Source organism: Piliocolobus tephrosceles, chromosome 19, assembly GCF_002776525.5.
Source record: "Piliocolobus tephrosceles isolate RC106 chromosome 19, ASM277652v3, whole genome shotgun sequence".
NCBI lineage: Eukaryota > Metazoa > Chordata > Mammalia > Primates > Cercopithecidae > Piliocolobus > Piliocolobus tephrosceles.
In genome coordinates, this window is record NC_045452.1 from 27,603,308 (window position 1) to 27,627,939 (window position 24,632).

The 24,632-nt window shown below is 40.7% G+C and overlaps 1 protein-coding gene across 2 annotated transcripts in view; it reads left to right on the top strand.

Annotated features, from left to right (window-relative positions):
* Positions 1 to 24,632, top strand: part of ATXN10 (ataxin 10) — a 174,889-nt gene that overhangs the window by 61,377 nt on the left and 88,880 nt on the right. For both annotated transcript variants that reach the window (XM_023221754.2, XM_023221755.1), the window contains 2 exons: positions 6,997 to 7,105; positions 8,620 to 8,789. In XM_023221754.2, the coding sequence (XP_023077522.1) occupies positions 6,997 to 7,105; positions 8,620 to 8,789 (279 nt within the window). The remainder of the gene's footprint in view (positions 1 to 6,996; positions 7,106 to 8,619; positions 8,790 to 24,632) is intronic.

A 24,632-nucleotide genomic window follows, 5' to 3' on the forward strand; every position in this document is an offset into this window, starting at 1 on the left:
TAGGAGACAGAGAAAAGACAGATCACATCTTTAAACTTTTCAAGGCACTTCTGATTAAAGGATAGGTGATTTCAGTATTGTAGTGAGAAATTCCTGAAAATGCTTTTCATATTTAGGAAAACTTTTATTTTTCCTTCAGACTTTTTTCTCTAAGATGGGAAGTATTTTTATATATTAATGGAATGGAAAATGTTAGACTGGAAACAGTGGCTCATGCCCGTAATCCCAATACTTTGGGGCGCCAAGGTGTGGGAGGATTGCTTAAGCCCAGGAGTTGGAGACCAGCCTGGGCAACATAAGGAGACTCCATCTGTACAAAAAAACAAAGAATTAGCTGGGCGTGGTGGTGTGCGCCTGTGGTCCTAGCTACTGGGGAGGCTGAGATGGGAGGCTTGCCTAAGCCCAGAAGGTTGAGGCTGCAGTGAGCTGTGATTGCACTACTGCACTCCAACCTGGGGAAGAGTGAGACCTTGTCTCAAAACAAACAAACAAACAAACAAACAAAATCATAGGCAGTTTTCTTTTGCAAAGCCAAATTAATTTACTTTTGGAAGTTTATTGAGTTGTACATTTATGACTTGTGCATATTAATGTAGATATGTCATACTTTTTTTTTTTTAAAGGGGACCCCTTATGTCAGTATTTAAATATGCCAAAGACCAAGTGGTATGCTGGAGCTGGCCTGTGGTAACTTCTAAGAGTTGATTATTGAGTACTTAGAACTTTATGAGCTGATTGTTAAATTGTTAGTACCTTGAAATCATCCATGGTGGAAGTAGTTATGCCATGGACACCAGCAAAAGCTACAAATAGGGCTTTCCACCTGCCTCCTCCTCCCCAGCCATTCTTCTGCCAAACCACTGCATTTACTCATTGGTGATCTTTTTAGGAGACGATAGATATTCAATAAAGTTCTCAATGCTGTGACTGAAAAGTGAGAATGGAAACAGTTGTATTTATAGCACGTGTTTTTTAATTGATGTAATTGTTTGGCTTTAAAATCCCAAGGTTTTCTTCATATGTTTCTTTATAAAAATAGTTTTGGGTTCTCATGTTAATTCCTGTCTTTTGATATATTTTATATACTTATTTCCAGTTTTTGATATATTTTTGTCAGTTCTGAATCTTGTTCACTGGTGGCAAGCCTTGCCTTTTCTCTGAAAGCTTAAAAAACATTCTTTTTAGCTTTGTATTTTCTGATACCCATATAACACAATAATTGTCCTCAGGTTGTGGGATTTGCATTCTGTTTTAATCTTTGCAACCCCAGTTTAGGCCATACTGTAGTACCTGTTATGCAGTAGGTATTACATATTTAGCTACATAATACATATTTAATACATATTCTACAATAAATAGTGCATTTTTTCCACATATGAAGGGCTTAAATGTTTGTATAAGGCAAATAGTATTTGCTTTGTTGTTAAAAATTATTTAAGCTGAAGTCAGTGAAACATAAAGTTTCAGTTGGGCCTGGTGACTCAGGCCTATAATCCCAACACTTTGGGAGGCCGAAGTGGGCTGATCGCCTGAGGTCAGGAGTTTGAGACCAGCCTGACCAACATGGTGAGACCCTGTTTCTACTAAAAATACAAAAATTAGCCTGGCGTGGTGGCAGACGCCTGTAATCCCAGCTACTTGGGAGGTGGAGGCAGGAGAATCGCTTGAACCCGGGAGGCGGAGGTTGCAGTGAGCCGAGATTGTGCCATTGTACCTCAGCCTGGGCGACAGAGCAAGACTCCCATCTTAAAAAAAAAAAAAAGGTTACAAAGTTTTCCCCTTTTTGCCCAGCCTCTGTTTGTTTTCTATAGATCTATATGCATATCCTTTTTTTTTGTTTTCTTTTCAAAGGTTTTTTTTGTATATACACACCTATATGTTTTTTGTTTTCATTTTTTACACTGTTCTTCAGCTTGCTATTTTTACTTATAACTTGTACATCTTTGCACTTTAGCATGTGTATATTCATTGTATTTTTTTAATGAATAATATTTAATTATATAGACGTATTTATATTTATTTATTTAATTATATAGACGTATCATAATTTTTTCATTTGTTCCCTGTAGACGTTTCAACTGCTTTCAGGTGGCTTTTTTTTTCTTTGAACCTTTACAAATAATGTTATAGTGAACATCCTTGTACAAATTTCGGACAAGTAAATCTGAGATTATAAATTCCTGGAGTTGAATTGCTGGGTCGAAGAATTAGGTATTTTTAAAAACTTTAGAGAGATTTCTAAATTGCACACCAATGCAACACAAGATTGCATGAGCTGCCTTTTGCAGATCTGATATAATTACTATTTCTCGTTAATGTTTTTCAGTGACCATTATGTTTGTTTTGCATATTAGGTTACTCTTTAAAATGCATTTATTAAAAAGCATTTTCTGGAAATTAATCTTTCTGTCATACATACAGTAAACTGTTGTTCACGTAATTTTTGTTTGAATTTATTTCTGATGTTCTGTTAGCCTTTTAGTCGTTTTTTGTTTGTGTTTAATCTAATTAAGGTTATCAATTTTATCCTTCTGGCCTCTGGATTTCTTTTTTTTTTTTTGAGAGCTGACAGCCAAGAAGATTTTTGTTTGTTTTTTAAGTAAATTCTCCACTTAGATTGTGGAAATATACACCTACATAGTCTAGTTCTTTCAGTACTTAGTTCTCATTTTTTATTTATCTAGAATTTATTTTTGAGCAAGGAGTGAGTTATGGATCCAAATGAATTATTTATGTCTTTTGACTATTCAAGATTATAAAATCTTTGGTGTGAGACTGACTGGGTTTGAATCTTGATTTCTTCTGTTACAGGTATATGATTTTGGAAAAGTTACTCATCCTCTCTCTGCCCTTCTTTTTCTTGAAATGGGTTATATTATTGTTATTTTTTTTTATTTTGAGATAGAGTCTTGCTCTGTTGCCCAGGCTGGAATACAGTGGTGAGGTCTTGGCTCACTGCAACCTCCATCTCCCGGGTTCAACTGATTCTCCTGCCTCAGCCTTCTGTGTAGCTGGGATTACAGGTATCCACTACCATGCCTGGCTGATTTTTGTATTTTTAGTAGAGATGGGGTTTCGCCATGTTGGCCAGGCTGGTCTTGAACTCCTGACTTTGGGTGATCCACCTGCCTCAGGCTCCCAAAGTGCTAAGATTATAGGCGTGAGCCACCGTGCCCAGCCAGGTTGTATTTGAATATAAACATTTAATATGCTGATTGGTACAAGTTAATGTTCCCTAAATGTTATCTGTTCATTATTATTTCAGTACCATTTAGTGAATAATCTTATCCTTTCCACTAATTTTTTTTTTCTTAATTGAGACAGAGTCTCACCCTGTTGCCCAGGCTAGAGTGTAGTGGTGCAATCATAGCTTGCTGTATTCTCCAGCTCCTGGGCTTGAGGATCCTCCCACCTACCTGTGTCATATCCTAAATTCTTTTATTTTTTTGGACAATTACCGGTTCCCTCCAAACAAATTGGAGGGAACCAGTAAGATGTTAACAGCTAGAGAAGGGAGAATTCAGAGAGATATATGTTTATATGCCATAAAGAAATGCTGAAACGGACATACAAATAAATGCAAAAACTCATCTATGGAGAAAGGAGTTGCAGTCCAGGCAGATATAACTAATTGGCATTTTAATGGACAGGAATAATTCTGTATTAATATAAGTTTTCTGTAACTTAGAAAGCTGTAAAATTGCTCAAAGATACTAAATGACAGTGTTAACTGAGACAGGTGAGATAGGAGACTAATCTTTTTTTTTTTGCTCACTTCAAAATCTTTCACAATATTCCCTTCATTTGCTGGCCTTTTTTTTTTTTTTTGCACTAGTGCCTGATTTAATTAATATTAGTTTCATAAGACTTTTAAATATCTGGAAGGGCATTTTACTCATTAATCTTATTTTTTAAGAGAGTAAATTTTCCTGGCTGTTTTTTCATTACTAATTTCCAGATGCTCATTAAAAACACTTCATTAATAAAATGATTTTAATGACTAAAATTGGGGATGTGTTAGGTGGGGATAGATTAATTTTCTTTTAGGTTTATTTTAGTTAATATCATATAATTTTTTTTTTTTTTTTTTGAGACGGAGTCTTGCTCTGTCGCCCGGGCTGGAGTGCAGTGGCCAGATCTTAGCTCACTGCAAGCTCCGCCTCACGGGTTTACGCCATTCTCCTGCCTCAGCCTCTGGAGTAGCTGGGACTACAGGCGCCCGCCACCTTGCCCGGCTAGTTTTTCTGTATTTTTTTTTAGTAGAGACGGCGTTTCACCGTGTTAGCCAGGATGGTCTCGATCTCCTGACCTTGTGATCCGCCCGTCTCGGCCTCCCAAAGTGCTGGGATTACAGGCTTGAGCCACCGCACCGGGCCAATATCATAGAATTTAAGAGCTGGAAGGAGACTTCCAGTTCATCTCTTCCAACCTCTAATTTTGTTCCTGTCGTTTTAACATGGAAAATTTCAAACATAGACTAAGAAGAAAGTGTACTTAAACTCCGTCTGCCATCCCCTGGCTTCAGCAGCTTCCCCTTCATCACCATTCTTCTGTCCTCCACAGTTCCACTCGTTCTTATGCCAGTTGCCATGGACTGATTCAAAGCTCCAACATATTTCATCAGTTACTCTCAAAGATAAGGAGTCTTCAGACACAAGTATAATACGATGAGAACATCTAAAATAGCTAATAATAACGTGTATTATCAAATAAATAATATTCAGATTTCCCCCATTGTCTAATAATCTTTTTCAAGTTTGTTTTGCTGAAACAGCATAAAGAGAAGGGCCGTATGTTGCAACTGATTGACGTAACTTTACTCTAGTGTATAGGTTCCCCTTCCCTCTTCTTTTTTTTCCTCTGCTACTTATTTGTTGGAGAAACTGGGTTGTTTTTCCCATAGACTTTTCTACATTTCAGATTTTGATGAGTATGTCTCCAAGATGGCACTTAACATATTCTTCTTTACCTTGCATTTCCAGTGAATGAAAATTAGTTCCAGAGGCATATTCAGATTTGGGTTAGGTTTTTTTTTTCTGTTTATTTTTGCAGTAGTGTTTCGTTGTTGGTGATACTATTTTCATCAAGAAGCACATGAGGCTTGGTTATGTCTTTGTGATATTAGCAGTCATTAATGATTACCTAGATCCATGAATTCTTTAGGGGTTGCAAAATGGTGGCATTTGAACATTATTGTTCATTCTTTGTTTATTAGCAGGAGTATTTTTTAAAGAGAAACTTTCCATAATCAATTCTTAGGTTCTGTGAGGTACACGGGATGAAGAAAGGCAGGATAAGTGCTTGATTGTTTTCCCCCTTGATTACCAATCTTCAGAGTAATGAGTTGGTTTTGTGGCATCATTCAAAGATGACCAGTGAGTTGGTTTGTTTTGTTTTATTTTCATCAGGAAGCCATAGCTTTAAAACCACTCGCTTTGTTTTCAGTCTGCTGCCGTAATTCTTTCTGGTGTTTAATGTGCCACCGCTGGCCAGTGGGAACCTCATCAAGTTGTTTCTGATTCCGAATTTCTGACATGACCCTAGTAGCCTGTAATAGCATCTTTGTTATCTGCTAGGATGAGGTGTCCACGGTTACCTTTTGCATGGTCTGCCCTAGGTCTATTCTTGAAGGAGCAGTGGTATCTCAAGAAAACAATCTGGGCAACTACGCCTTTAATAAAAGAGGTTGTTGAAGCTTTGTGAAATTGATGGACTTGGTCAAGACTCGTTTTAACATGGTACTAACTTTAGACTTCTAATTGAGATTTTTCCCCTTTAACTCTTCAGCAAAAGAAGGCTGTGATATAAAATTAAAGATCCAAGACATTAAAAATATGTGTTGTTTCTTGCTATTTATTTTGAGATTTCAGAATACTATATTAATATATTACCTTTAAATCTCTTAATTAGAAAGCAGTAAATACACATTTAGCATTAACAAGGAAGTAATTTGTTTTTCTTTTGAAGAATGTTCTTTTTTTTTGGTTGAGACAGAGTCTTGCTCTATTGCCTAGGCCAGAGTCCAGTGGTATGATCTTGGCTCACTGCAGCCTCCGCCTCCTGGGTTGAAATGATTCTCCTGCCTCAGCCTCCCTAGTAGCTGGGATTACAGGCGCCCGCTACCACGCCTGACTAATTTTTATATTTTTTTAGTGGAGACGGGATTTCACCATATTGACCAGGCCGATCTTGAACTCTTGACCTCAAGTGATCCTCTGACCTCGGCCTCCCAAAGTGACAAATGTTATCTTTATGGACTAACTTTATAATCTCTGCCACATTTTGTCAAATAATGGGTACTTTAAAAATGGGGTTCAAAATCTAGACAAAAGTTACATTTAAAATTTTTATATAGACTAATGCTGTGCAGTTGGTACTGGGCAGTTTCTTGGTCATGCAGTGTATTTGATAATAAATTATTTAGTAGCTATGTGAAGTAGCGTTTTCAAATAATACTGTCTTTCTGATCTACCAAGATATTGCATAGAAGTTCATATTTACCCAGAAATTATGCAAGTTCTTAAAGCCAGAGTTTTTTCAACCACAGCATTTTACAGGATTTCTGTGGACAAGAAATTAATGTATCTCATGGGCTATTTGTATCTTTAAAGTGGAATTTGCATGCTGGGAATGCTTTAAAAAGAAAGTATTTGCATAAATGTCATGTACATAGCTAGTAATTTTGAACATTTATTCCACTGTTGGAATGTCTTTTTGCTTGAATAAGAACTTTTCTGACTCTTTGCTCCAAGAAGACACATAATGACACATAATCTTGCATTCTTGATGGCAGATGTCTGCTGTTAGTGAAAATGATGAGTCGTGTACATATTTCATACTTCTGTTTTGTTCTTCATAGTTTTGTTTTTCTCTTTGACTTATTACAATCACTGACTTTAAATTTATTGAAATATTTTATTATCTTACAGTTATTTATAACAGTTAAATCATTTCACTTAAAATATGCTTTAAAGTTATGTTTTATTTTCTTTCTAGGAGGCACTGGCTACGATTAGACTTCTCGATGTCCTGTGCGAAATGACTGCGAATACTGAGCTGCTCGGCTATCTGCAGGTTTTCCCTGGCTTGCTGGAAAGAGTGATTGGTGAGTGAAATATCACACATTGTATTTTTAGCTAAGAAATCTTTGGCTTGTCATACTGTAATGTAAATCCAAATACAAATCCTTAATTTCCAGTGTACTTTTGGGAATTTTGTGAATATATTTTATTGAGAGGAATCACAGTGTTGTAACAGTTCAGGCGGGCCAGATAAACCTGAGCCCACATGGTTTTTCAGCCACTTCCCTTCTGTTTAACCGAAAATTCCTTCTCGGTAATATGAGGATAACAATGCCTGTAGATGCACATGGTAGATGTTTCATCAATATAGGATGTGATGAAGATGGTGGGGCAGGGGAGGTTTGCAATGATGATTGTGTTTTATATTACTATAGCTTTGCAAAATGTGACAGTAAATTTTTCCCATTTACATTTAGTGAACACATAGAATGGTGTTTTGTACACATTATATATACAAATCTTATGAGAAAGTGGTTTTAAACAAGAAACCATTGTTAAAAGTATTACCAACCTTGCTAAAAAGCTGTTTGCAAAATAATTGAAGTAGAACCTGTTCCTTGTGGCTGGCTATGCTTAGGTTTGCTATGCATTATTTGCAATTTTTTCCTTTAAAAAGATGATACTTACTTTGGAGACCAGTGTACTGAGAACGATGACTTTGTGTCTAGCAGGATAGATGAGCTAGCAGTGAGCTGTAGAGGAAGATCCTTAGAATTCCTCATCAGTGTTGTATTTTGAGTACAGTGCTTTTAGTGATAATTTGAATAAAACACCGTGAACCTGGACACTGAGTGATTATGGAAAGAGCCTGAGTTTGGAGCCAGGCTCGATGTGGGTTGCCATCCCAGCTCTGCACTTTTCTGAGCCTGTTGTTTTCTTCATTATAACACTGGGGAAGGGATACTTTCCTGTATAGGTTTGTTGAGAGGGTTAAATGCGGAAACACTGAAATGCAGTTCCTGGAAGATTGTCTGTTTTCATTGGCTGCCTGGAGGCGCTCATAGAGTAGAGCAGTAGTAAGTTCTTTCTCCTGAATGTAGCTGGAGTGAGGTATGGAGAACACATGTTGGCTTCTGATGATTTGGCCAGTCGGATGAGGGAAAAATAAGCACTCTTCTTGGTTTCTGTCATATGCATCATTATGGATAGATACTGGGTTTTAGACTTCACTGACTGAAGTTATTAGAAGAGTTCTTTCATAAAGAAGTTGAGATTGGGAACCTTTTTGTAAGAAAGGTGCTAGTAAACTTTTAGCTAACTTTTCTTTGTAGATAAATAGAAACTCTGAGTTGGGGTAGTCATTATGGCTTATCTCCCCAAAACTAGAGTCACAACATTTAAAGCAAAGGCAGAAGAGCCTTTTAATCCTTATTTAAAGCAAAGGCAGAAGAGCTTTGTAATCATTATTTAAATAAAGCTTTCTGTGCTCTACCTTTAGTCTATTAAAATAAATTAGATTTGGTTATAGAAAACTATTAGTACAAAATACTAAAAGTTACTTTTCTGTGGAAAATGAAGTTTACTCTTTTGGTTATAGATCTTTTACGGGTAATTCATGTAACTGGAAGGGAAACCACAAACATCTTCAGTAATTGTGGTTGCGTGAGAGCAGAAGGTGACATCTCCAATGTGGCCGAGGGATTTAAGTCTCATCTTATTCGTCTGATTGGAAATCTGTGTTACAAGAATAAAGATAACCAAGACAAGGTAAGAGGACTTCTTAGTATGTATTATACATGTATAGCTTCATTTAGAATATAGTCTTTGGCAGACATTCACTCTTTTGGAGTGAAAACCTAAGGTGCTTAGAAAGTAGCTTGGATAGAGAGATGTATATTTTATATGTATACACACACACACACACACCCCCCTACGTATACTTACACATATGTATATATATGTATGTGTTAACATATAGGCTCTTTGGAGCCTAGACAAATTTCTAACACACAGTAGATATTTAATAAACACTAATTATTATTGCCTATTAAGAAAAAACAAAGCTTAGATCTATATCCTATGTTTATGGACGATAGCATCATAAGCCTTTTCTTCTAGGTGTTTTAAAATGGATATAAAAGGAATATAATATTTAAATATGAAGTCTTTGAGGACCTAGTAGGCTGCTTTTAGAAACCTCTTATGTGCAGAACAGCTTGAAGGTAATTATATCGAGAATGTGAGAGAATGGTAAGAAAGATCTCAGGACAATTGGACCATATGCTTCAGATTGATCTCACCTTTCTATATTTTTCTGGAGTTTTACTTTGGGTGGCATTTGATTTGCTTAGTTAAATATTAATTAAATTTGTGCCAGATTATGTTTTTCTAAGATGGTGGCAGAATGTCTTGCATTGTACATGTGTTTCTTTGCAGTATGACTTTGCCACTCCTCTGCCAACGGTTGGCATCTGTTTCTCCATCCACTTGAATCTGGGCAGGCCCTGTGGCTGCTGTGAGCAATCAAATATGTGATCCTATACTATTTCTAGCATAGCCCGTAACTGGTCTAGCTGATTCTATTTCTGGCTTCTTAGAAGCCAGTCACCATGTAAGAAGTATAGATTCCCAGATATCACCTTGCTGTGAGTTGCTGAATACACATGGAAAAGCCCTGGAAGATAAGATACAATGAGGAGAGAGGAAAAGCCTAGTGAATGAACACCAAGGCATGAGATGTGTGTGAGAAACCACCTTGGGAGTAGATCCATCCTCAGTTTCTTACTTGCCCAGCTGATGCCACACAGATCAGGGCCCCCCTACTGGGCAAAGCCCTTTCTGAATTTATGACCTATAGTATTATGAGAAAAAGTGAAAAGTAGGGAAAACAAATAAGTGATGTAGGTCCTGCTTCTGTTAGTAGCCCAGGAAGTTACTGTTGGACTGATCCTTCTTCAAATAGCAATTACAAACTTCGGGCAAAAAACAGTCGTGTGAAGACACTCAAATTTGACACAAACGGGCAGATTCTGGAGTGAAATTGACACTTGGAAGAAGGGAATGACACAGTGTGTGGCAGGCAGGGCAGTGAAGAGTCTGTTACAAAATCTTCAGTCTTTCTAGCTTGAAGAATCATAGAACAGTTTGAGGGCAACCATAGCATTGGAAAGTGAGGGGGCAGTTGTGGAAAGTAGAAAACAGACCCCAAACTCTGGGTGTCAACTATCTAAATCTCTGCTAATGCCTGAATCACACGTGTGGGGCAGGCTCCAAGCAGCTAAGCTAAGGTTGAAATAATTGTGTTGAGATTTGAGTTCCCACCCTAGAGTTTATAGTGTAAGTCCAACTTACACTGTAGATAATTGATAATTGCCCTCTAAAAAAAAAACCAACACTCTTTAGAGGAATATAATATAATCCAGAATTGCTACAGCATAATATATCCTGTAATGTCCAGGATGCAGTTTAAAACTACTTGATGTTCAGGAAAATGTGACCTGTTCTCAGTTGAAAAGATAATCAGCAGAGACTGACTGTGAGAGGACTCAGATACTGGGCTTAGCAGACAAGGATTTTAAAGTACCAAATGTAACCATGCTCAAGGATGTAAAGGAAATACGCTTCATAAGAGTGGAAAGATAGGATATCTCAGCAGAGAAATAGAAACTATAAGAAAGAACCAAATGGAAATTCTAGAACTGAAAAATATAGTATCTACAATAAAAAAAAAAAAAAAACCAAATATGCTTAACCTCAAGAAGGATCACAGAGGGAAGAGCCAGTACACTTTAAGATACATCATTAGAAATCATCTAGTCTGAAAACCAAAGGCAGGGAGAAGGACTGAAAATAAAATGGCCACTTTAAGATGCTAAATGTTGAGGTAATTTGTTACGTAGCCATTGATAACTGGAATAATTCCTGTGAGACATGGCACAGAACCAAATGCTAGACAACTTACACTTTTAGTATATGGGTGCACCATTTTGGCAATCCTCATCTTCAGCAGAGTGAGACTACTAATTCCCCCTTGGGAAATTACTGGACTGATTTTTGCAAAAGAAAGTTGATAGAGAATAAAACACTTTACCTTTTTAATGACCAGGACTGCCTTTCTTGAGCACAAAAGAGGTGGTTTTTCTTGTGTTTAACTAACTATTCTTTTGTTGCTAATTTGGACTGGCCTCTTATAGGAACAAAATGTAGTAACCCTTAAAAGGCTTGTGAAATAACTCACTGAAGTCAGGATCAGATTGCACCATAAGTAAATATGAAGTGTGCCCAAGTGCTGCTGTGTAGAGGTCACTGGGGCGCACAGGAAGTCGATGCTGTGTCCTGTCACTTGTGCAGTTGCTAATAGCACTGCTGATTTCTCAGCAAACAGTTTAGAGGCTATGAAGGAGTTCATTCTTTGAGTATCAACTCAAATGCCTCTGTTTCTCCCAGTTTCTTACCTGTGTCAACAAAAGGCCTGAACCTGAAAGCATTACCTCTGGGATTTTTTTCCTCCTTCCAAAGACTGACACAACACTGAAATCTTATTCTGGATGTGCTGGAGTCTTCTTTTTTCTTGTATCCAAGTCCTGGTTCCAGCTGGGTGTTACAGATACTTGCCTCGCTCATTGTTGCCTCAAGGGATAGAGTTCACTAGTACTCAGATGACTTTGGTTATAGTTTTGGGAAAATGGAATGGATGGTTATGTAGCAGGTCCTTATCACGGGACCAGTAATTCTCAGTGTTTTGTCTTGATGGGTTGTCTCACTTCTAACCCCTCTAGGGCTTTAAGGGAAATTTGGCTCTGTCTCTGCTCCAAGACTAAAGATCTGAGTTGGGAGAGATTTCGTAGCATCTAGCCTAATTTGGGTTCCTCCTTTGCCCAGAAGACAAAAGGGACTGATGATTTATTGTTTAGTGTTTACTATGTCCTGGCATTGTGCTTAGTGAATTACATGTATTATCAACTTTAATCTTTGTATCAGCCTTGCAAAGCAGGTTCTGGTAACCACATTTTAAGGAGAGGCCATCCAGTTAGTGAGGTGCAGAGCCCAGGGTAGAATTTAGATTTGTTTGCCTATTGAGTTCTCAGGCCTGTGCTCACTTCCCTGCACAATGGTGAGAACTTTCCAAAAGGTTGGAGAAAAGGGTTTAAAATAGACTTCCTGAGGGACTTCAGGCTGGAGGCTGGTCAGTCTGGGTCTCCTAGGTCAGCCAGGCCCCTTTGACTCCCTCCCGGCTGAAGTCTGGAGCTCTGGGGGTCCTCGCATCCTTGTTTCTGATTTCACCCATTCATCAAATACGAATGTTCCCAGCCTTAGGGATCCTTTGGTGGGTAAGTCAGGCAAGGTATGAATATCTTCTGTGAAGCTTCCATTCTGACAGCATCTGGGGACCGTGCTTGCCTCTTTGAATCAGAATCTCAAAACTAGTCCTGACACAAATTTTCCTAAAATCTTTGGGCACTGCCTGAGTCCTCTGAATTTTGAGTAAGAGTCTTTTAAGCCCAGCTGTGTCTGTGTTGTCTGTGTAACTTCATCCATTGCAGTGAGTGTGGTGCCCACCTGCTGGATGGCCCCCTTATACTCTTGTGGCCCTTTCCATTTTCTGGAGCTCTTTTCATCTGCTTGAGTTTGTTGGAGCCTTATGATACCTCTGTGGAAAGGGCTGAAAAGATATTTCCACCATCATTTTCTAAATGAAGAAACCCAAGGCCCAGAGACCAAGTGTGATTTAACTCAGCTAGCACTTGCTGAGTGAGAACTGCCGTGTGCTGCATGCTCTGGAGAAGACAGTCACTTTAGTGGTGGAATGACACACGTGCACTAGAAGCTGTAGCAAAAGTTCGTGTGGTGAGGCCTGTCAGAGAGGAACAGGGGGGTGATGTGTCCTCTGGGCTGGCTGTGCCAGGAGCATTTCTCTCTAAGGACAGGCACTGGACTGCCAGGAGCATGGTATCAGTTGGAAGGGTGGTCATCTTTTTTTTTTTTGAGACGGAGTCTCACTCTGCCGCCCAGGCTGGAGTGCAGTGGCCGGATCTCAGCTCACTGCCAGCTCCGCCTCCTGGGTTCTCGCCATTCTCCTGCCTCAGCCTCCCAAGTAGCTGGGACTACAGGCACCCGCCACCTTGCCCGGCTAGTTTTTTGTATTTTTTAGTAGAGACGGGGTTTCACCGTGTTAGCCAGGATGGTCTCGATCTCCTGACCTCGTGATCCGCCCGTCTCGGCCTCCCAAAGTGCTGGGAAGGGTGGTCATCTTTCTTTGAGATATTTGTCTTTGGGCAAGATTTAAGAGAATCAAAGTACCTAAGGTACCTGGCCTCAGATTGGAAATCTGCACAGAAATGTATTTTACCCCAAATTCTCATAAGTCTTTAATGCTTAAGTCTGTACATGTGATAGATGTGGTGTTTCCTGAATTGTGAAGGAATTGCTAGATTTCCCTTTACCACGTCATGGTAGGGAGGTGGCAAATCCTTATTGACTTTTATTCTTACTTTGTTTTTTTGTTCTCAACTTGCATAGTATTTCCTTGATACAACTGTAGTGATTAGTTTACTTCTAAACTTTTGTGGACCTAAATGGAGATTCTGTTTTGGTTTCTATTGTAAGAAGCACGAAGATACTAATGCTGAAAACATGAAGAAAGCATTCTTCAGCTTCTTCTTTGTTAGAATAAGGAATGTGTGGTTTACCTTTTTCTTCCCCATTCCTCTTTTCTTCACTATTGTCATAACCTCTTTAAGTGAATCTTTATTAGAAGAAAACCCAAATATTTTTATTTCATAAAGCCAAATGCATTTTTCAAATCAGATGGACAGATGATCTAGTTTTTCTACCTTCCGCCCACCAAGGAAATTTTATTGACTAGTATGGGCCATATGTCCATTCTGCTAAAGGTTATGGAAATGCTGTTCAGTTTCTCCTCCTCCTCCTCCTCCTCCCTCCTCCCTCCTCCCTCCTCCCTCCTCCTCCTTCCCCCTCCTCCTTCTGGCCCTGAAATAGGCCAGGGTAGCATGACCTTTGGTGCTCATGCAGGGCCAGCTTCTATATTTTCAGCCTATACTAGCACTGTGTGGACTTCCCAACCTTCATACTTTCCCTGAGTGACCTTAACTTGGCCTTCAGAACTCAAGGTCACAGGTACCCTGTTGACATGTGCAGAAACACTTTCTCTTCCACAGCCCTCACTCTACTGTTCTGCCCTCTACTCGCCCCCTGACTTACACTCTACCTATAATCAGTTTCTGTGTGTAAATAGGTTATGGGTTGTTGATTCTGATGCATATTTCAGTATACGTGTGCTGTTGTTTTTGGTTTTACTTAATAAGTCTTTAGTGTGATACACATACATAAACTGATCACCAGTAAAACTGTGACATATGAAGCATTTTATTTGGGTATCACTCAATTTTACTTTAGCAACCTCCATACCTTCTTAGTTATACCACTGTTACCACCACTTTTATCTTTGCTCCTCCCTTGATGCTTCGTCTTTCATGAAACCCATCTCCCAAGGTCTTCACTCTCTTTCCCAGATACACATTTTTCTTTCTTTATAGGAAGCTTCAATACCCTAACTCTCTGCCTAATTGGGGAATTCCAGGCCGGCTATTGAAAATGCGTGGGGAGCTAGGTGCAGTGGCTCATACTTGTAAACCCAGCAAGCACATTGGGAGGCTGAGGCGGGAGATTGTTTGAGCTCAGAAGTTGGAGACCAGCCAGACTACATAGTAAGACTCCATCTCTAAAAAACATTTAAAAATTAGCTGAATATGTTGGTGCATGCCTGTAGTCCCAGCTATTTGGGAGACTGAGGTAGGAGGATTGCTTGAGCCCAGGAGGTGGAGGCTGCAGTGCACCATGATTGTGCCACTGCGTTCTAGCCTCAGTGAGGGTAAAAAAAAAAAAACAAACAAACAGAAAATGTCTGAGCACTGTGTTCTCCTGTCACTGACTTTTCTGTCATTGCTTGGCTTGTAACATTGGATCCACATGTATGCTCTTCATAGAGGAGCCTTACAACAGGCAGAGAGCTTGTGAGACTTTAGAGTTCAGTAAACTCAGTGTTGCCTCTTAGTTGACTATCTATTAGCTGTTTAAATTTGGACAAGTGTCTTAAGCTCTCTGAATCTCAGCTTCTTCATGTATAAAATAGGGGCAGTCATACCTTGTGGGGTTGGGAGGATTCATTGTGATCATGTATAGGAAGTATCTCATGTCTACAATCCTAGTACTTGCGGAAGCCGAGGCAGGAGGATCAGTTGAGCCCAGGAGATTGAGACCAGCCTGGGCAACATAGTAAGACCTCCCATCTCTAAAAAAAATAGCCGGTATTTCCAGTTACTTGGGGGGGGCCAAGGCAGGAGGATCGCTTGAGCCCAGGAGTTTGAGACCAGCCTGGGCAACGTAATAAGACTCTTTCTCAAAAAAATTAAAAAATTAGCCAGTACTCCAGTTGCTTGGGGGTGCTGAGGTGGGAGGGTTGATTGAGCCCAATAGGTCGAGGCTACAGTGAGCCTTGATCGTGCCACTGCACTCTAGCCTGGGCAACAGAGTGAGACTCTGTCTTAAAAAAAAAAAAAAAAGTAAGTATATAATGGATTGTCTTATGTCTCTAACTATAATACTTCCCTCCCCTCCCCTTCCCCTCCCCACCAGTCCCTCTGGAATTGAAAAGATATAGTTCATTCCAGTGTCTCCCCATTGTATGTATTTACATAGAAATTTGTAGATGACATTTCACAAGGATTTGCAAAGTTCGAAGTAACCCTTATATTCTGTATTCTGTGTATATTACTTTTTCTAATAGATGGGGCTCTATGGAGGAAGTAAAATGAAAACAAATGTGAGAACTTTCTTTAGGATGAGAGTAATTTTTATTCTTGTCATAAATGCTTTCTGACTTGAATTTCTCTCTCATTATTATCTATTAAAGAGCTGAAGTGCTTTTTGTGTGAATTCCAAAATCTCTTCTAGCTCAATTCTGAAAGTATGTTAAGGAACTTTTAAATTACAGGGCAATGTCTTACCTCAATTGGACTGTATGTTTTTCCTCTTGTCAGAAGCAAGTTGTACCAAATCTCAGCTTATTGATTTGAAGATTGAATGTATAGGCAAGATCTGGCTTGCTTAGAATTCCACTTCTTTGTAATGTAATCCCAGTTCAAGAAATATGTCAAAATTCATAAATCAAACTGTCAACATTAGTTTCCTGAACTTACAGTTCCTGTAACAGTAAATGAAATTAAAATTCCTATCTAGAGAGAAGCTATCATGGTTTAGTTTGTTGCAGCTGTAAATTTTTTTTAGAAGACTTAAAGGATGGTCTACCATTTGACTCCAAAAACCCCTTTTCTGTGTCTTGTTATACAATAATTGACTTACTCTTTTCCAGGAAATGCATAACATTATTTATAAAGAAGAATGATACTGATTATATAATTGCAACATAACAGTGTACTATTGTCGATTACCATTACTGTTGCAGACTAACTGGGCTCCAGGCCCTTGACCTGTGCTTCATCATGGAATTCCCATCACCACGTATTCCCCCCTAGGCTTTAAGCACCTTGAAGGGAGACACATCACATTTGGCTTAACACCTGCCGTAACACCGGGTACATAGTGTAGTGAAATTAATGGACGCTGGATGACTTTCCCTGCTTTACTGGTGAGTCAAGCTTAGAGTAGTTACTTGCTTGGAGTGATAGCAGGCCAAATTCTGACTCCAGAGCCCATACTTTTCCTGTTACTGTCCACTGCTTCCACTGTCTCCACAAAAGGAGATGTTTGAGACTTATCCTTTGAAGTCTATGACCAAATTTGTGTGACTCCTTGGGTTGGTGGGGCATTGTATTACAGCGTATTCCACAATTCTTACTGAACTTTTTTCATTATTGTCTGAAGTGTTTTAGTAAATAATGGTTTCTTTTTTCTTTCCCTTTCTTTTTTTCTTTTTTAAGAGGTGGGGTCTTGCTCTGTTGCTCAGGCTGGGGTGCAGTAGTGTGATTATAGCTCATTTTAACCTTGAACTCATGGGCTTAAGCGATTCTCCTACCTCAGCCTCCCACGTAATTGGGACTGCAGGCGTGTGCCACCATGCCCGACTACTAAAAAATTTTTTTTGGTAGAAAAACAGGGTCTCACTATGTTGCCCAGGCTGGTCTCAAACTCCTGACCTCAGGCAGTCCTCTTTCATTGGCCTCCCAAAGTGCTGGGATTACAGGTTTGAGTCACCTTGCCTGGCCTGAATATGGTTTCTTTAAAGTTCATGTTGAGGGCTACATTTCAGGCACATGCATATTTCTGAGAAGCATAATTTACCCCATAGTGTAGGCACAGAAAGGGAGACACTGGGGAAGTGATGTGCTGCCCATGATGACTCCACAGTTTGTAAAAGTCATGAATCCAGTTTTCCTAACTGCTCATCAGTTTTCTTTACTTATGCCATATGATCAATTTTTAGACAACAGACGTTTTAATTTCATTTCATTTTATTTTATTTTTGAATCAGGGTCTCACTTTTGTCACCCAGGCTGAAGTGCAGTGGCATGCAGCCCACTGTAGTCCTGTGCTCAAGTGATCCTCCTGCCTCAGCCACCCAAGTAGCTGGTACTACAGGTGTGTCACCATGCCTGGCGAATTTTTATATATTTTTTTTGTAGCAGTGGGATTTTGCTATGTTGCCCAGGCTGGTCTTGAACTCCTGAGCTCAAGCAGTCTGCCCACCTTGGCCTCCCAAAGTGCTGGGATTACAGGTGTGAGTCACCACACCCGGCCAACAACAGTGATTTTAAATGGATTTGTGTTTAACAGTAAAAACAATTATTTCACAATATCCAAAAGAAGAATATCTGAGACTTAGGTGAGGGGAAAACCAGCTGTATAAACTGAGAGATGTACGTTGTTCCTCTATGGAAGTATGGAATATGGTAAAGATATTAGTTATTTTTAAACTCATTTTTATTACTAGGCCAATTAAAATCCCACTGTGAAAAATAAGCCATAATTTTGACTATAAAATGAAAATAATTGAGGAATTGTCATATCAATATTAAAATATACTTCAAGGCAAAAATAATCAAAACAATTTACAACAGTTTGTAGGTTAGTGGAGGCGAACATAGTTTCAGAACAGACCCAGGAGAAGTTACAAAAAGTTACCATGTGATAAGGATAATCAACAACCCAGGGAGAAAAGGAAAGCTTGTGTAAAAGGGGAACCTTAATAAACTGGCTCACTGCTGGGAGGAAGCTAGACTCGCCTGTACAAACGCCAGAATAATATTTAATTGATTTTTCAGAATAAGCCACTGTATTTTATGGATTAGAAACAGTAAAGATTATCGTAGATTTGGCCACAAATAAATGAAGAGCTCTGGCTCTGGAGCCAGCCTGCCTACATTGAAACCTGGATTCTTCTAAATAATAGCTGGTAACCTTCAGTAAGTTATTTAGCCTCTCTGTGACTCAGTTTACTCGACCAAATATGGAATAATGTTAGTATTTATGGCACAGGGTTGTGAATAATAAGTTAGATAATTAATAGAAGACATAATAAGCACTTAGGACCAGATACATTTATAATTATGCTTATTTCAGCACTATTTATATTAAGAATAGTCTGCTTTTTCCCATCAGTGGAAAATGGGCTTTTACTAAATTGTGGTTAAATGTTATGCATCCAATAAAAGTCATGTTTTCTGAGAGTATTTAGTGTATTGTTACAGTGCTCATGATGTCATAGTAAGTGGGAATTTGAAGCGGGAGACAGCCCTGTGCCTAATAAGTCCCTACTTACGTGTATGTTACATGTATATTTAAGGTACACAAATACATATGTGCATGACAAAATGACCCAAAAGAAATATAGTACAATATTAATAGTAATTCTCTCTGGCCGAGAGGATTAAAGATTGGTTCTTTTTTTTCTGTATCCTTTTTGTGATCTTTACAGTGAACCTGAATTACTTTAATAACAGTGAGGTGCTGTTAGAAAAGAAAGGGGTACATGTCTAGGGGTACATGTTTTTCTCCCATCATAAGAACAAAACATGCTCTGTTGGTTAGTGATTGTAGTAATTCTTTCTTTCTTCTACTTTCCTTTTTTTTTTTGAGACAGAGTATCACTTTGTTGCCCAGGCTGGAGTGCAGTGGTACAATCTCAGCTCACTGCAACCTCTGCCTCCTGAGTTCAAGCGATTCTTCTGCCTCAGCCTCTCCAGTACCTGGGATTACAGGCATGTGCCACCATGCCTGGCTTATTATTATATTTTTAGTAGAGATGGGGTTTCACCATGTTACCCAGGCTGGTCTTGAATTCCTGACCTCAAGTGATCCACCCACCTCGGCCTCCCAAAGTGCTGGGATTATAGGCCTGAGCCACCATACCCAGCCTCTTTGTTCTACTTTTTTTTTTTTTTGAGACGGAGTCTCGCTCTGTCTCCCGGGCTGGAGTGCCGTGGCCGGATCTCAGCTCACTGCAAGCTCCGCCTCCCGGGTTTACGCCATTCTCCTGCCTCAGCCTCCCAGGTAGCTGGGACTACAGGCGCCCGCCACCTCACCCGGCTAGTTTTTTGTATTTTTTAGTAGAGACGGGGTTTCACCGTGTTAGCCAGGATGGTCTCGATCTCCTGACCTCGTGATCTGCCCATCTCGGCCTCCCAAAGTGCTGGGATTACAGGCTTGAGCCACCGCGCCCGGCCTTTGTTCTACTTTTATACTTTGTACACCTCTTAACCCTTCTTTGACCAAGATCTGGGGGCTTTGGCAATGACAGTTTCAATTATACTTTCAGTTGAAAGATTTTTAAAACTAAAACATTAACATTGGATCTGGAGATTTTTTCTAACTGAGATAATTAATAGCTGGGCTGGTGGTGATAGGCTGTGTATATTTTTGAGAGAGAGAGTGAGAGGAAGAGACAGACAGAGATGGAAATACAAAGATCATTCTTCCACTGTGTTATATGTGTTTTTCCCCTTTAAAGGAATAGGAATTTGAATTTTCTCTCTGTTGTCAGGTGTTCTGACTTGGGTATATCAGCTCTTACTGAGTGCTTGAATGTTCAAGATTTCTATGACATACCTCAATCTAGTGAAAATCTGCCTGTGAAATGTCTATATATCTCTCCAGGCTTCATTTCCTGAGAAAAGTGCTCTTATTTCAAATGTTGGAAAGTAGCTCTACCCTTTTCTAAAAATAATAATAATAATAATAATAATAATAATAATAATAGTAAGGTGGAAATGTCTGTCCCACATCTAAAACAGTTTTGATCTTTAGCATATTTAGTTTTTTTTTTTCCTGGCAGCAGCTGAAAATTAAGAGGATCAAAGTTATGTTCCTATAAAAGACTTTTCCCATCAGTGCTTGAAGGCATTGTCTGACTCCCCCTACCCCCACCTTTTAAAAGCTGACTGCTTATCTTATTCAGGTAGAATTTAATTTCATACCCATCATATTCTAATGGATCAAAAATGATACTTAGTTTCAGGCTGTGGGTTTTAGTTTGAATTCAAACCTACTGCTATATTGCAGTTAAAGTTGGGAATATTTTTTACTCCAAATAGGAATGAACATGCTATTTTGGCATAGTGGTAAGAGCTTGTAGTTCAATTCAACAAGTATGTATTTGCCATATGCTGTGTACCAGCCAGTATTCTAGACGCTAGGAATGCAGACATGGATTTGGCCTAGTGTTCTCTCGAGGGATTCACAGTGTAGAGAAGGAGGCAAATGTAGAAACTCTCCTTTCAGTATCATAGAGTAAGTGGGGCGTGACGGGATTGAGAGGCAGTAGAAACGTGCCTAAGTGCTTTTGGTATAAATGACCCCTACTTGGAACTTCAGGAAGAACCTCCTGGAACCAGGCCTTGAAGGATGAATGAGAGAATTAGGCAGGTAGTGGAGTGGGTCAGCCTTGCAGGCGGTGGGTGAGCAGGTGTGTGGGACAGTGCAGGACCCAGTGGCATCTGAGGGATTGGGGTTGGAGTTGGAGTTGGGGTTGGGGCTGGCCCCTAGGCTGCACAATGGGCTCTGCGCTCACTGTGGGAGCTAAGGGTTGGGCCGTTTTCAGCCTTAGTAGATTCCTTATTGTAGCTCTCATTTCTGAGAATTATTTTGCTTTTTTTCCAGATCCACTTACTCTTTTTTTTTTTTTTTTAACGCAGTTTTGCTCTTGTTGCCAATGCTGGAGTGTGGTGGCGCCATATCGATGCAACCTCTGCCTCTCAGGTTCAAGCGATTCTCCTGCCTCAGCCTCCTGAGTAGCTGGGATTACAGGCATGCACCACCACCATGCCCAGCTAATTTTTGTATTTTTAGTAGAGATGGAGTTTCCCCGGTGGTCTCAAACTCCCACCCTCAGGTGATCCGCCCACCTCGGCCTCCCAAAGTGCTGGGATCACAGGCGTGACTCACCGCGTCCGGCCGATCCACTGAGTTTTTATTGTGTTGTCCATCTTTGTCTTGAGTCATTTAAGACACTTATTTTCTCTTGGAGGTTGTTTTTATTTCTAGTTTTTAGGGTATAGTTTTTCTCATTTGTTCTCTCTCATTTCCCTCTTCCCTTAACCCCTCCCCTCCTCCTTCCCACCTGTGGTTTCTTCTCCCCATGCTTTTTTTGTCTTTTAACTTGATCTCATCTTCTTAGGAGAAACCTTTTCTGTGGAAGTCCCATAGGTCCTGGCTGTGGACTTGCACTCGCTGAATGATTTGCTTTTGTTTTCATCTCCTGGGGTCCTAGAGGGTCCACCCACCTCTTACCAGCGTTTCTTTTTTTTGTTTTGTTTTGTTTTTTTTGAGACGGAGCCTTGCTCTTGTCCAGGCTGGAGTGTAAATGTGCCATCTCAGCTCACTGCGGCCTCCACCTCCTGGGATCAAGCGATTCTCCTGCCTCAGTCTTCCTGGTAGCTGGGATTACAGGGGTGCACCACCACACCCAGCTAATTTTTAGTAGAGATGGCCAGGCTGGTCTTGAACTCCTGATTTCGGGTACTCCACCCGCCCCAGCCTTCCAAAGTACTGAGTGCTGGGATTACAGGTGTGAACCACTGCGCCCATCTCAGTTTTTATATTAATACAATTTCTTGACTTGGGATTCTAGTACCACACTGACAGTGTGACTCTGGATGCATTAGTGCCTGTGGTAATGGTCTTCCCTAATTCCCCACTGAGATGTCTGAGCAACGCAAAACCTTATTTTATTTTATTTTTTTTTTTGAGACGGAGTCTCGCTCTGTTGCCCAGGCTGGAGTGCAGTGGCTGGATATCAGCTGACTGCAAGCTCCGCCTCCCGGGTTCCCGCCATTCTCCTGCCTCAGCCTCCGGAGTAGCTGGGACTACAGGCGCCCGCCACCTCGCCCGGCTAGTTTTTTGTATTTTTAGTAGAGACGGGGTTTCACCGTGTTAGCCAGGATGGTCTCGATCTCCTGACCTCGTGATCCACCCGCCTCGGCCTCCCAAAGTGCCGGGATTACAGGCTTGAGCCACCGCGCCCGGCCGCAAAACCTTATTAACTGGCGCACAGAGATTTTTATGAAGTGGCAGCCTCTGATGGGGTCCCATCCTAGACTAGAGTGTTTCGTAACTTGTCTCTGCCCTTTGTAAGCCAAAAGCCACCTACTTGTTTGTAGTCCTTAAAACTCTTGCCTCTAGGGACCTTGTCCTGGTTGGATCCTGGAGGCCTCCACTCTTGTCTGCCTCTCTGGGTTTTATTTCTGGCCTCTGAGAATGATACTCACACTGCCCAGTGGCAGGACGCAACCTGGGTTCCTGAGCCTTATGGGGTTAAGTGCAAAAGTGAGTCCTGTCAGCTAAGCAGGAGCTGCTGAGAGACGACCCACCTTCATGGTGCATGGGAAATTTTGATTTAGGGGAAAAAACAGCTTAAATTCTAGGATTTTCCAGGCAACACCTCACATGTTGACTTACGTGAGTCTCCCTTTCTTCTTCTGTAAAGTGGAGATGATTTTACTTGCCTCATGCATTTGTTGTGAGGATTAAATTATTGTTGATGACAGCAGTCACAGTGACCTTCCACAAATGCCTCCTGCATGGGCTTGAGTGGGATGTTTCAGAGGTGTGTTTTGTTTTATCTCATCCTCTTCAGAGCCCGTGCTTACTGTGTCTTTCTGCCTCTCTAAGTTAAACGTGCAGGAAAGGCTTCCTCAAAGCCACTCAGTGGTGGGAGTGCTCTCTCAATAGTCCCACAAACCTGTAATCCCAGCACTTTGGGAGGCCGAGGCCAGTGGATCACCTGAGGTCAGGAGTTGGAGAACAGTCTGACCAACATGGTGAAACCCTGCCTCTACTAAAAATACAAAAAAATTAGCTGAGTATGGTGGCGCATGCCTGGAGTCCCAGCTACTTGGGAGGCTGAGGCAGGAGGATCACTTGAACTGTGGAGGCGGAGGTTGCAGTGAGCTGAGATCGTGCCACTGCACTCCAGCCTGGGCAACAGAGTGAGACTCCGTCTCAAACAAGAAAAAAAAGTCTTGGCCCTCCTTGCAACAGGCTCTTGGGCAGGCAGCCACCAAGAAGGGGTGCCAAGACTATGAGAAGCATGAGGTCCATGCCAGTTCCTTCTCTGCCTATGAGCTACGAGACCGTCCCTCAACACACAGGACTGACTGGCTCTCTCACAAGCCAGCATCCTGGTGCGCAGGAAAGCCAGGTGGCAGGGCACGGGGAAGGAGCACCACCTGTGGTCCTGTGCTGGTCCTGTGGAGCCCTCAAAGCAGATCTCCTCTGACCCTCCATACCCTTGTTCAGGACTTCCTGTGCCTGCACAGTGCTTGTAAATCCTGCATCAGCAGCCCATTCAGATAGGCAGAGGTGTGGCCTGATTTCTCCATGACCCTCTATCCTTCTGTTAGTTTCATTGTGCTAGGAATTCCACTTTTAACTTTTCATTTCCTTTAGTTCAGACTATGTCAAAATGCAAACACACCTTGGAGGGGAAATGTTTTACGCCCTCATCCTTCTTTTACATACTTGTGTGGATGTATTTCTAGTTTTCCTGAGAGCAAACTCTGATGAGGGGTCCTGAAGAGACCAAGGAGGAGCAAGAAGAGGTGCAAAGGTTCTCTGGCCGTTCTGCCTTGTCACTGCCTCCCAGGCGCTGCTCCTTTCCCCTTCCCTCCTCCTGGCCACGCTAACTTCTGGGGTTGATTACTGTCATCAGTATCTTGTTTGTGTTTTTCATGCTATTAATAGTAATAATTTGTGTATATTTGGAAGTACCCATGTGTCTTTTGGGGGAAAGGTAATATTAACTTGGTTTCTTATATGGATGGGAAAAATAAAATTTTGAACCTTATTCAAGACCCTGAAAAGTAAACTGCTTCCAAAATGAGTAATAATGACCAGAGTCACAGTACTGCAGGCGAGCATTGTATAGTGCTCACTGTGTGTCAAGTGCTTTTCTGAGCCCTTAAATAGATCCATGCGTTTATCTTCATGATATTTCCTAGATGGGAACATACTATCCCCATCATAGAAATTTGTGAACTGAGGCACATCAGGATTCAATAACTTGCCTGAGGTTGCACACAGCCAGTCAAGGGTGCAACCACATAAAAACCCAGGTGGCCTGGCCCCAGACCCCTGCTC